At 39.7% G+C, this 13,915-nt stretch overlaps 1 protein-coding gene across 1 annotated transcript; it reads right to left on the bottom strand.

Moving 5' to 3' along the window:
- Nucleotides 1–13,135: 13,135 nt before the first annotated feature.
- LOC123116671 (uncharacterized) lies at nucleotides 13,136–13,915 on the bottom strand. Its single transcript, XM_044537605.1, has one exon. It carries the CDS (start codon nucleotides 13,847–13,849, stop codon nucleotides 13,241–13,243), a length of 609 nt encoding a protein of 202 aa, XP_044393540.1. The 5' UTR covers nucleotides 13,850–13,915; the 3' UTR covers nucleotides 13,136–13,240.

Below are 13,915 nucleotides of genomic sequence, written 5' to 3'. Positions count from 1 at the left end.
AAGAAATAAAAAATAATGTAGAAAAGGAAAGAAACAAAAGAGAAGAAAACAAAGGAAAAAACAAACAAACAATGTAATAAAGAAAAGAAAAGAAAAAGTAAATAAAGGAAAAGGATACGAAATGTCTGTCGGGTGCGGGCAAACAGTTCGGTCCCGTAGTGAGATAAGAGGTGCATGTAACCCCGGGCTAGAATACAATTGTTCACGAAACTAGGTAGATTAGGCGAACGATCTTGCTAAATCTCAGTCAACTAAGACTGATTATATCTCAGTCGATGCTATATTCGTGAGATCTTACATAGAGATCTATGTAAAAAAATCAGTTTTTTTTCTATCTTACAATGTTATATCACTTGATTAAGACTTGATTAAGTATCAGTCCACTGAGACTTAGCCACATCCTTAGAAAAAAGTGATTTTCTTTGGAATGTGCAATAATGCCCCTGTTGCATAGGCTGGTCGTATTGCTAGTATCATAGCTAGTATCATGCATGCCAACTAGGCAATTTTGATGAGGTGTCATATGACACGTCTCCAACGTATCTATAATTTTTGATTGTTCCATGCTATTATATTATCCATTTAGAATGTTTTATATGCATTTATATGCTACTTTATATGCTTTTTGGGACTAACCTATTAACCTAGAGCCGAGTGCCAGTTTTTGTTTTCTCCTTGTTTTTGAGTTTTACAGAAAAGAAATACCAAACGGAGTCCAATTGACGTGCCAATTTTTGATGATTTTTCATGAACCAAAAGAAGCCCCAGAAGTGAAAGAGTTGGGCCAGAAGAGTCCCGAGCCATCCACGAGGGTTGAGGGCGCGCCCTACCCCCCTGGGCGCGCCCCCCTGCCTCGTGGATGACTCAGAGACCCCCTGATGTGAAACCGACGCCAAAATTTCCTATAAATACAGAAACCCCTAAAAAGAAACCTAGATCGGGAGTTCCGCCGCCGCAAGCCTCTGTAGCCATCGAAAACCAATCTAGACCCGTTCCGGCACCCTGCCGGAGGGGGGAACCCCCTCCGGTGGCCATCTTCATCATCCCGACGCTCTCCATGACGAGGAGGGAGTAGTTCACCCTCGGGGTTGAGGGTACGTACCAATAGCTATGTGTTTGATCTCTCTCTCTCTCTCTCTCTCTCTCTCTCTCTCTCTATCTATCTATCTCTTGTGTTCTTGATTCGGCACGATCTTGATGTACCGCGAGCTTTACTATTATAGTTGGATCTTATGATGTTTCTCCCCCTCTAATCTCTTGTAATGGATTGAGTTTTCCCTTTGAAGTTATCTTATCGGATTGAGTCTTTAAGCATTCGAGAACACTTGAAGTGTGTCTTGCATGTGCTTATCTGTGGTGACAATGGGATATTCACGTGATCTACTTGATGTATGTTTTGGTCAACTTGCGGGTTCAGTGACCTTGTGAACTTATGCATAGGGGTTGGCACGTTTTCGTCTTGACTCTCCGGTAGAAACTTTGGGACAATCTTTAAAGTTCTTTGTGTTGGTTGAATAGATGAATCTGAGATTGTGTGATGCATATCGTATAATCATACCCACGGATACTTGAGGTGACATTGGAGTATCTAGGTGACATTAGGGTTTTGGTTGATTTGTGTCTTAAGGTGTTATTCTAGTACGAACTCTAGGATAGATCGAACGGAAAGAATAGCTTCGTGTCATTTTACTACGGACTCTTGAATAGATCGACCAGAAAGAATAACTTTGAGGTGGTTTCGTACCCTACAATAATCTTTTCGTTTGTTCTCTGCTATTAGTGACTTTGGAGTGACTCTTTGTTGCATGTTGAGGGATAGTTATATGATCTAATTATGTTATTATTGTTGAGAGAACTTGCACTAGTGAAAGTATGAACCCTAGGCCTTGTTTCAACGCATTGCAATACCGTTTGTGCTCACTTTTATCATTAGTTACCTTGTTATTTTTATAATTTTAGATTACAAAAACCTATATATACCATCCATATTGCACTTGTATCACCATCTCTTCGCCGAACTAGTGCACCTATACAATTTACCATTGTATTGGGTGTGTTGAGGACACAAGAGACTCTTTATTATTTGGTTGCAGGGTTGTTTGAAAGAGACCATCTTCATCCTACACCTCCCACAGATTGATAAACCTTAGGTCATCCACTTGAGGTAAATTTACTACTGTCCTACAAACCTCTGCACTTGGAGGCCCAACAACGTCTATAAAAAGAAGGTTGTGTAGTAGACATCAAGCTCTTTTCTGGCATCGTTGCCGGAGCGGTGAGTGCTTGAAGGTATATTTAGATCTTGCAATCGAATCATTTAGTTTCTTGTTTTATCACTAGTTTAATCTATAAAAGAAAACTACAAAAAAATATGGAATTGTGGGTGCCTCATATGCTTCATCTTTTTAATGTCTTCCGTGAAAATAAGGATTCCGATAATTGTGCTCAATTGCTAGAGGAAGAATGCATTAAAATGTTTGGCACCAAATGTTTGAATGATGAGCATGATTGCAATTCTTTGAATACCCATGTTGCTAATGATATGCAAAGCTACAAGCTTGGGGAAGCTATGTTTGATAAAGATGATATTTTTTGTCCCCCAAGTTTTGATGAGCAAATTTCTTATGATGAAAGCATACCTCCTATTTATGATGATTATTGTGATGACACGTATGCTATAAAGAATAAAGATAACCATGAAACTTGTCATCTTGATTTTAATTTTCAATTGGATTATGCTTCACATGATAGTTATTTTGTTGAGTTTGCTCCCACTACTATTGATGAGAATAAATTTGCTTATGTGGAGAGTAGTAAAATTTCTATGCAAGTAGATCATGAAAAAAATTCTTTATGTGCTAGTTATATTGTTGAATTCATTCATGATGCTACTGAAAATTATTATGAGGGAGGAATATATGCTTGTACGAGTTGCAATGATATCAAGTTTCCTCTCTATGTGCTTAAAGTTTTAATGTTATGCTTGTTTTGCCTTCCTATGCTAGTTGATTATTGTTCCCATAAGTTGTTTGCTCACAAAATCCCTATGCATAGGAAGTGGGTTAGACTTAAATTTGTTAGTAATATTCTTCATAATGCTCTCTTTATGTTTCAATTCTTATCTTTTATGCGAGCATCATTGAAATCATCATGCCTAGCTAAAAGGCATTAAAGAAAAGTGCTTGTTGGGAGACAATCCAATATTTACCTTTACTGTTTTTGTGTGTTCACATGATTATGCTACTGTAGTAATCATGTTTTCTAGATTTTGTTTCAATAAAGTGCCAGGTAAGACCTTTAGGATAGCTTACGGTGATAGTTGTGTTGATCCTGCTGAAAATCGGAAACTTTTACACCGAGCAATTAGTTTTGATAATTCACAGAAACGTACTTTTGATCTGATTCTTTTTGCTCTGGATTGGTACACAAATTTCTCAGGGTTTCCTAATTTGGTAGAAGTTTTGGAGTTACAGAAGTATTCGAGAGTTACAGATTACTACAGACTGTTCTGTTTTCGACAGATTCTGTTTTCTATGTGTTGTTTGCTTATTTGATGAATCTATGAGTAGTATCGGAGGGTATGAACCATAAATAAGTTGGAATACATTAGATATTACACCAATATGAATTTAGAATTGTGTTCACAACAGTACCTAAGTGGTGGTTTATTTTCTTATACTAACGAAGCTTACGAGTTTTTCTGTTGAGTTTTGTGTTGTGAAGTTTTCAAGTTTTGGGTAAAGATTCGATGGACTATGGAATAAGGAGTGGCAAGAGCCTAAGCTTGGGGATTTCCAAGGCACCGCAAGGTAAAATTCAAGGACAACCAAGAGCCTAAGCTTGGGGATGCCGCGAATGGCATCCCCTCTTTCGTCTTCGTTCATCGGTAACTTTACTTGGAGCTATATTTTTATTCACCACATGATATGTGTTTTTCTTGGAGCATCATTTTCTTTTATTTTGTTTTCCTTTATTTTTGAATAATTTCCCAAGATCTGGAATTCTTAAATGTTAGAGAGTCTTCACATAGTTGCATAATTATTCGACTACTCATTGATCTTCACTTATACCTTTTGGAGTACTTTGTCATTTGCTCTAGTGCTTCACTTATATCCTTTTAGAGCACGGCGGTGGTTTTATTTTGAAGAAATGGATGATCTCTCATGCTTCACTTATATTATTTTGAGAGTCTTTTAGAACAGCATGGTAATTTGCTTAGGTTATAAAATTAGTCCTAATATGATAGGCATCCAAGAGGGATATAATAAAAACTTTCATATAAAGTGCATTGAATACTATGAGAAGTTTGATTCTTTATGATTGTTTTGAGATATGAAGATGGTAATATTAGAGTCATGCTAGTGGAGTAGTTGTGAATTTGAGAGATACTTGTGTTAAAGTTTGTGATTCTCGTAGCATGCACGTATGATGAACCGTTATGTGATGAAGTTAGAGCGTGATTTATTTATTGATTGTCTTCCTTATGAGTGGAGGTCGGGATCGCGCGATGGTTAACTCGTACCAACCCTTTCCCTAGGAGCATGCATGTAGTACTTTGTTTTGATAACTTGTAGATTTTGCAATAAGTATGTGAGTTCTTCATAACTAATGTTGAGTCCATGGATTATACGTATTCTCACCCTTCCACCATTGCTAGCCTCTCTTGTGCCGCGGAACTTTTGCCGGTATCATACACCCACCATATACCTTCCTCAAAACAACCACCGTACCTACCTATTATGGCATTTCCACAGCCATTCCGAGATATATTGCCATGCAACTTTCCACCGTTCCATTTATTATGACATGCTTCATCATTGTCATATTGCTTTGCATGATCATGTAGTTGACATCGTATTTGTGGCAAAGCCACCTTTCATAATTCTTTCATACATGTCACTCTTGATTCATTGCACATCCCAGTACACCGCCAGAGGCATTCACATAGTCATATTTTGTTCTAAGTATTGAGTTGCAATTCTTGAGTTGTAAGTAAATAAAAGTGTGATGATCATCATTATTAGAGCATTGTCCCAGTGAGTAAAGGATGATGGAGGCTATGATTCCCCCACAAGTCGGGATGGGACTCCGGACGGAAAAAATAAAAAAAAATAAAAAAAATAGGCCAAAAAAAGGAGAAGGCCCCCCAAAAAAGAAAAAAAAACAAACAAAAAAAGAGAGAGAAAGAGAGAAGGGGCAATGCTACTATCCTTTTACCACACTTGTGCTTCAAAGTAGCACCATGATCTTCATGATAGAGAGTCTCCTATGTTATCAATTTCATATACTAGTGGAAATTTCTCATTATAGAACTTGGCTTGTATATTCCAATGACGTGCTTCCTCAAATTGTCCTAGGTCTTTATGAGCAAGCAATTTGGATGCACACCCACTTAGTTTTTTCTTGTGAGCTTTCATACACTTATAGCTCTAGTGCATCCGTTGCATGGCAATCCCTACTCACTCACATTGATATCTATTTATGGGCATCTCCATAACCCATTGATACGCCTAGTTGATATGAGACTATCTTCTCCTTTTTGTCTTCTCCACAAAAACCATATTCTATTCCACCTATAGTGCTATGTCCATGGCTCACGCTCATGTATTGTGTAAGTTGAAAAAGTTTGAGAATACTAAAGTATGAAATAATTGCTTGGCTGAAACCGGGGTTGTGCATGATTTAAATATTTTGTGTGATAAAGATAGAGCATAGCCAGACTATATGATTTTGTAGGGATAGCTTTCTTTGGCCATGTTATTTTGAGAAGACATAATTTCCTTGTTAGTATGCTTGAAATATTATCGTTTTTATGTCAATATTAAACTTTTGTTTTGAATCTGAATATTCTTGCCACAATAAAGAGAGATTACATTGATAAATATGTTAGGTAGCATTCCACATAAAAAATTCCGTTTTTATTGTTCCATGTTATTATATTATCCATCTAGGATGTTTTATATGCATTCATATGCTATTTTATATGATTTTTGGTACTAACCTATTAACCTAGATGGGCTGCTGTTAATTAATCAATGCGCTCTTTGTTCGCCTAAGCAACTCCGATGGGCTGCTGGAAGCAGACCAAATGAGGCTTGGTGCGCCTGGTATGATAGCCCTGTAGCACTCTTTTCAGCCCACCCTGTTGCCCCGGGCTAAATACCTGATACTTAGTACGTAAAAAGAAATCAGACCCTGTAGCCTGTGCTATAGGGTTGGCCCATTGGGCTCCGCCCCTGCCGTCAACGAAAAGATGCTCTCCCACGACCTGTATTTGCTTGACCCATGCACGGCCCGCCACGAGCGGAGGATGAAGAAGGGCCTCACCGCCGCCGCGCCTAGCGGGCTTTGTCGGTCGGCGCTTGTTGACGACGGCGGGGAGGAGGGGAGGGAGGCAGGGGCCGAAACCCTAAACCCTAAATCCAAAATGTGTTTGTGACATTTTCAAAAAAAATCTTTTTAAGATGTACAGAAATGTTTGCTTAGTGCAAAAAAATAATAATTTTTTATCATGCAAAAAATGTTTCAATATATATTTGAGAAAATGATTAACACGTATTTGCAAAAAATATTCAAAACATGTTTTTTGTGAAAATGTTAGACATGTATATAAAAAATGTTAAATATGTAAGGTTTTACATGTATAAAAAATGTAAAACATATATGCAAAGTAGACATGTGTTTAAAAAAAGCAAAAAATCAACAAAAGAAACAAAAAATATGAACCACCAAGAAAGAAAGAAAAAAATATAAATAATAATAAAAAGAAAAACTGAAGAATACTGTTGAGAAAACGAATGAAATAGAAAACGTAACGAAGAAGGGGAAAACCAGCGAAAGAACAAAGAAAGAACAAAACAGAAAACGAAAAAAAAACCTGACTGAATCGATCGAACACGGCTAGCGAACATGGATGAGCGAATGCATCAAGCGACGTAGCTAATGGGCCAGCCCTTTGTTGTCCGCCCGTAGGCAATTCTTACATGAACATGAACATTTTTTGAAAATTACAAATCTTTTTTGAATATAAGTACATTTTTTAAAACTGTAATATTTTGGGATAATTAGATTTACGCCCCTAGTTGTGTCTCACTCGTCTGTTTTACCCATAATTCCCAAAAGTCACCGGTTCTGTCCAAGTCACTTTGCTCCTCTTATGCTTTTGCCCTTTGACCGTTTGACTGTCAGTTTGCAAACTTCATAACTAATTCATATTGAATCAGAAAAATGCAAATAAGATACCAAAATGTTCAGAAAAATATCACCTATATGTCAGTGTCATTTGGATTCACAAAAAAGTGTTGAAAAATGCACATCCGAGTTTTAGCTCTTTTGATACCATCATGAATAGTGAACTCTAAAAGAATTCAAAAAAAAAATCAAAAAACATATGGTGGCGAAGAACAACAAATGTTGTAAGTGCTTGCCAAGTTTCATTAGGGAACGACATTAATGGAAGTCATGGCAAAAAAATAATCTATTTTGGAGTGCTGATTGTTTTTTTTTGCCGCGGCACCCACAAATGTTATTCCATGATGAAACTTGGCAGGCACTTAAAACATTTGTCATTCTTTGTCACCGATTGTTTTTTGAATTTTTTTTGAACTTTTTTAAATTTTACTATTCATGGTGGTAGCATAAGAGCTAAAACTCGGATGGGCATTTTCCAAAACTTTTTCATGAATGCAAATGACACTGACATATAAGTGATGTTTTTCTAAACATTTTGGTGTCTTATTTGCATTTTTCTGATTTAGTATGAATTAGTTATGAAATTTTTAAACTGACGGTCAAACGGTCAAAGGGCAAAAGCATAATAGGAGCAAAGTGACTTGGATAGAACCAGTGAATTTTGGGAATTAGGGGTAAAACAGACGAGTGGGACACAACTAGGGGCATAAATCTAATTATCCCTAATATTTTTGAAATTCCTAAAATAATTTGAAAACGTGAACACATTTTAAAAAACAGAACAAATTTGAATACAGGGAAATATTTTGAAATTTTACGAACAATTATCTACACTGGGAACAATTTTTGGAAACGTGGATGTTTTTTGAAAACATGAACATTTTTTGGAACTCCCCAAAAAAATTGAAAACCTGAACAAGTTTTGAAACTCCTGAATAAATTATAAAAGACAAACATTTTGGGAAAAATAGTAACAGTTTTGAAACACATGAACATTATTTAAAATAAAAGAAAATTAAAAAAGAAAATGAAGACGAAAAAGTAACAGAAACGGGGAGAAAAATTAACTAGGTAAAGTAAAAAATATAAACAAAAAATAAAAAATGCTTGTGTTTTTTTCAGTATCTGAAAAAAAATCGGAAGATATGAGCATAACAAAATTTGAAAACAAGAACTTTTTTTTGAAATGACTGAACATCTTTTTTAAACATGAACATTTTTTGAAATTGTGAACAAAATTTGAATACAAGAACAATTTTTGAAATTCCTCAAAGCCTTTTTAAATCACGAACATATTTTGTAATTGTAAACAACATTTGAACACGAGAATATTTTTAAATTGGGAGCAAATTTGAAAAAACAGAACATATTATAGAATTCCGATGAAATATTTGAAATTAAAAAGAAAATGAAAACGAAAAAAAAGATGAAAGAAAAGAAAACAGAAAAATAAAAGAAAAAATAGAATGAAAAAGAAACAAAAAAAGAAAAGAAGCAATAAGAGAAAAGGGGGGAATAGAAAAACCGGTTCAGGAACCTTCTAGAAGGCTCCCAAAACCAGAAAAAAAAACTGGCTGGGAACCACCTAGAAGACTGGAATCGCTCAAACGTTTGAACGGGCCACCCATCCGAATGCTCGTCGAATTGCCCCTGTGCGTCGCCCTGGCTACTTGCCGCTGCGAGCGGCAAATAAGATTTTCCGGGGGAGACAGGCCTGGCGGGCGTGGTGTGCTTTGTGGGTCTTCGTTCCCATGCTGGTCGATCCTTTACATAAGACCAAAATGTGCACATGGTCTAGGTCCTAGGCAGGCTGGGCTCTGCCGTCGCCATCCTTGCCTTGGCTCAGGGTCGGCCTTGATGACTTGGTATCAACTGCAATGACGGCTTCACCTAAAAAAACGGTGGTGATGGCTTGGATTATCTGCTCAAAGCATCTACAACCATGATGCATAAATCTGGCTCAAACATCTATGAATGCGCCCGATCAGTGACTGTGCATGCATGCACCCATATCCCCTACTTTGTTCCTAATTGCCCGATCAAATGCATGTTATTAACGGGATGGAGAGAGAGAAAAGAAATAACAAAGAAAAAGAAAAAATCAGGGTGGGCCACATCATACATGGACGACCAGGGACGAAGCCTGAAAAGTTGTGTGAGGGGGTCCAATTTTGCTTCATCATCGTAGGGGAGGGCCAGAACAGCTAAAATACAATATTTTGCTACCAAAATATCATATTAGTAGCTCTAACGGTGTTGTTTTATCATTGTTGGCCTGGGCCATGGCCCCAGCTCGCCCCCTACTGCCTCCGTCCCTATGTTGACTGGACTATCTGTCTAGACGTTTAGGGAGTATATGGGTGGTCCGGTTGTGAAAATTGCTTTTGGAGCTCGGCCTCCATGGAGGCCGGTTTTTGAAAAATTCAACATTCAACAAAATTCATATTTTTACATTTCAAAAAATTCTAAAAACAAACATACATACATGAAGGCATAACACACATTTGTGTCAATTTTGAGGATGAAATATGTTGAAAGGAGGGTTGTGCAAATAAGACAAATATATGGCTTTTCAATACATGACACTCCATGAATTTGTTCTTTTTGCAGAGTTCGCATCTCAAGGTACTTCATTCTGAAATTTTACACACATGCTCATCACATCCTTGTGTACTTGTACAATTTTTTTCGACTTTTTTGAAACCAAAAAGTATGAATTTTAAAATTTTCAAAGCAATCGGCCTCCATGGAGGCTGAGCTCCAGAATGCCGTTCTCGTCCGGTTGTAGATGTTCTCATCTCCTTTTCTCACTGCATACCTTGGACAGGAACGAATAAACTGGCCGTTCATTTCAATATCCAGGATTGGGACGACCAATACTCCAAGTCTCCAACAACTGGATGCCGTACTTATCTTGACCAGATGCACATGCAAGGCTGGGTGTCATATGGAGCCAACTAAGAATGTGTTTTTCTCATGTCTTTGTCTCTCAGTGTCAACTAAGAGCTCCAGAATAATGGAGTGCACGTATCGTGGTAACGGTGTACATGCCAATCTAGTACTCCAAACAAAACTAGGACCAAGTACGTGCGTGCATATTGACAAATTTTAGCACCAACTTTTCTTAAGCAGCAATGCTGCCCGTACAAGCGCTTATCACAAGAACGGATCAAATGACAAAGATCCCAATCAAGCAGCTGCCGAAAGAGTTGAAAGAGGAAGGAATGGAAATTTAATATTGGTGACACGTCTCTGTATTATAAGTATAAGGAGGTCAAACTCTTGAGCTGAGAAACAAGTTACCTCTCTGGCTAGCTAGCAAGTAATATGTTTATGAAAGATTCCCTGTGACGATTGTAAGCTGCAACTTGGAAGTTTATTTAAGGGAGGAAAATGCAGCGCTAACACAGGAAAGTCTAGCTGCCGGCCGCCAGCCAGTTGTTTACACAAAGAGACAAGCTTACACCCTCATCTAGTCATCGCTGTGTGTTGTTATCCGCTGTATTCATGCCTTCACGGTTATCCTCGTCGGCAGGTTATATAAAATTTCCTTTTTTGTGAGGAACGTTATAAACATTTCAAATATGTTTTCATACAGCAACCACCAGCTACCATTTGCACCAATGAACTTGGTTGAGATTTTTTTTGTCCCCGAAAAGGGGGGCTATCCCCGGGCATAAAGTACATGCAGGCATCAAACAAATGGTTGAGTCTTATGTGTATGAGTGAAATTGTGTGTAAATTGTTGCATTTTTATGTATGTCATACCTAAAATAACATGTCTGGCGGATATAAACATGCCTTTTAGATCTCAACACTGATGCAAGAATACCAGTCCGTTAGCATTTATCATAATATGTTGAAAAGTGGTACCAAGTCTAATTGATAAATAACTAGATAAAGTCAATCAAAATTTTATATGATTATTTGCATAACAGTAATTGAGCTTTGCAACGGGAGGAGAGAGAGGAAGGGTGGTAGCAAAAAAACGACATATTCAAGCATTGTCATGCATGATTGTAAAGTATATCAAGTCTACTCTCAAATGAAACAAATGATGCATGATTACGATCCACCTTATGAAATAATATTCCTGGAGGTGATGGTTTGCATAAGGAGTTTCGAATAACATCTAGAAATTGGTGTGCTTCCCCTAAAAATAATTTGGTGCACTTGCTCATGTAAGTGTTGGTGGAATCCTACTCCAACACGACCATCTAGAGACTACCTAAGCCTTCCTTGATGGGTTACACTTAGGTTTGGCAGAATACACAAGACAATAGAAGGAAAGAAGAGTTGAAGTCAGTTCAGATTGCCAAGAGAACTGAATTTCGAACCAACATGGCTTTCACATACAATGCCAAATAAGGAAAATACGTACGTTTGAAAAAGCAATTCCCTGCTCTTCAGGATGTATGTGATTTCTTCCTCAAATTGGCTTGAGGAAGTCGGCAACTATAAATGACAATTTCCAAAACAATGTCCTTGTATTTTTTTTAAGGGAGGAGACGTGTCCATTTTCTTTTGTCAACCACACAACTGAGGTGTGGATAGCCGTACAACATCCTACCATGGCAATCTTCTAACCCAAATAACATAAAACTAGGACTACTAGGCCCCTTAGAAAGGGAGCCTTGTGGTGCATTGGGGATGGGCACCGCTTGCGCCCGGCTGTAAGTGAGTGTTGTTCCGGCTGTGTAGGTCTATTTGGCCTATTCGCAGGTAGGTGTGACGTGTGTATGGACATGCTTCACGTGTCGGTGCTAGTACAAGTGCGTTGTTGGGACATGGCGATTTGCCTCTTTGCATGGCCAGCACGTGTGTGAAAGGGGGCGGTGCTGATCTCTATTGATTTTTGTTGCCGCTTTGGGTTGGTGGGGTTGGCATTTTGTTGCCTTACCGGACGGAAGAGCTCCTCATGTCACTGACCTTTTTCTTTTCCACATGATATCGTCAATACCTCTATCTACAATGAAAAGAAGAAACACAAACACCAATAGAAAATGGTCCAATGAACAAAGAGCGGTGCGGCATCTTCTAGTCAGGTCATATATACTACAATTTTGGAGACGCTTTCACTAATTTAAACATGAAGAATACGCATAATAAAACAAATAATGGACTTTGATGTTGAACTTAGGAAATCATCTACATGGATGTATCATCATCATATCAGATACGCTAACTTTTTAGAGCAACAAAGAGAACATCATTCACAGTGGAGCTAGGAAGCTAGCTGGTTACGGAAATACTTATTGTCATAGCAGTCATGCCAGTCAATTCTCAAATGTTGATGCAACTATTAAGCCCCCCTAGAAATGGATCCGATTGTGTAGGGCTTTTGTGCCTACTTATGTGTTGTGTGTGTATGGCTTTTTGCGTCTCATGTGTCAGTGCTCACAGGTGGCGCATGTGTGGCCCTTTGTGTCTCATGTGCCAGTACTGGTACGAGTGCGCTGTTGGGACCTAGTGAGTTGCCTCTGTGTGTGGCTGACACATTTGTGAAAGGGGCGACGTTGGTTTCTATCAATTTTTGTTGCCGTTGTTTGTGGGTGGATAGGCTTTGGGTCGCCCAAGGAAGAGGTCCCTTATGTCGCGGCCCTATGAACGAAGAGCGGCATGTCAACGAGCGTGACACCTTCTATTCAAATCGATTATACCTTTTTACTAAGTTTATACTAAATGTAAATGTGCGTCAATTAATATGGATGAGAGGGAATACTATATTGTTGGAGATGATTTTGCTAATTTCAACATGGATGTACTGCAATGTTGCATTAAAAAAAACGATGCACTTTGATTGTTGAACTTAAGAGACCATCTACATGGATGATTCAGTATCATGCCAAGGGTACTCAAATTCACAATGAAGCTAGGAAGCTAGCCAGTTACGGTGATTTTTATTTATTTACACCATTGTTCACCACAGTTTCCCTCCATCTCTTAAGCATGCGGGAAGAACCCGGACACCATGGCCACCTAGCTAATTCCCCTGGACGGGAGTACAACCGATTGATGTACAGGAAAGCTAGCGGTTTGAAACTTTGAATTACTGCCGCCGGAAGAGGTGCTCCTCGCCGGTTTCCTGGTCGACGTGCCGGATCCAACGGTTCGACCCTCTCGGGCTGCGCCGGGCCTGTATGCTCGGCCCCTTGCCCACGCCGACGTGGAGGACCTCGACGCCCTTGTCGATCGGCAGGTACACGGACCGCACGACCCTCGTTCCTGCCGCCATGGACGCCTCGAGCGCCTTCGTGCCACGCCGCCTCCCGTCGCCGTGGCGCACCACCACCATCCCTCTCGGCCCAGGCCTGGCCGCCGCCAGCACGGCCGCGGCGTCCCGCCTCCGCGCGTCGACCACCAAGAAGTCCACACCATCCATCTCCACCATGGCCCGGTCCGCGTCCGCCAGCACCCGGGCGTAGCGGCCTCCCGTGCGCTGGGCGGCGGCGGCGAGGGCGAGGCTCGTGACGGCCGAGTCGGGAGCCGAGACCTCCGGCGCCTCGACGACAAGCTGCGCGTTCCATCCACCGGCCATGGCGGAGACGAGCTCGGCGACGCCCGCCGACCCCGCGGGGCCGTGCTCGGATTCTGACAGGGCGCTGACGCCGGCGATGAAGGCCTGGGACGCGGTCTCCGGGCACCACACCAGCTTCATCTTGGCCTCTCTTTCTCTCACTCTTGGAAGAAAAGAATACTTTGGGTTTGGGAGAAAGCGAACTAG

Source organism: Triticum aestivum, chromosome 5B, assembly GCF_018294505.1.
Source record: "Triticum aestivum cultivar Chinese Spring chromosome 5B, IWGSC CS RefSeq v2.1, whole genome shotgun sequence".
NCBI classification, from domain to species: domain Eukaryota; kingdom Viridiplantae; phylum Streptophyta; class Magnoliopsida; order Poales; family Poaceae; genus Triticum; species Triticum aestivum.
The sequence above is the reverse complement of the archived record's forward strand: the minus strand, read 5'-3'. Positions and strand labels throughout refer to the sequence as shown.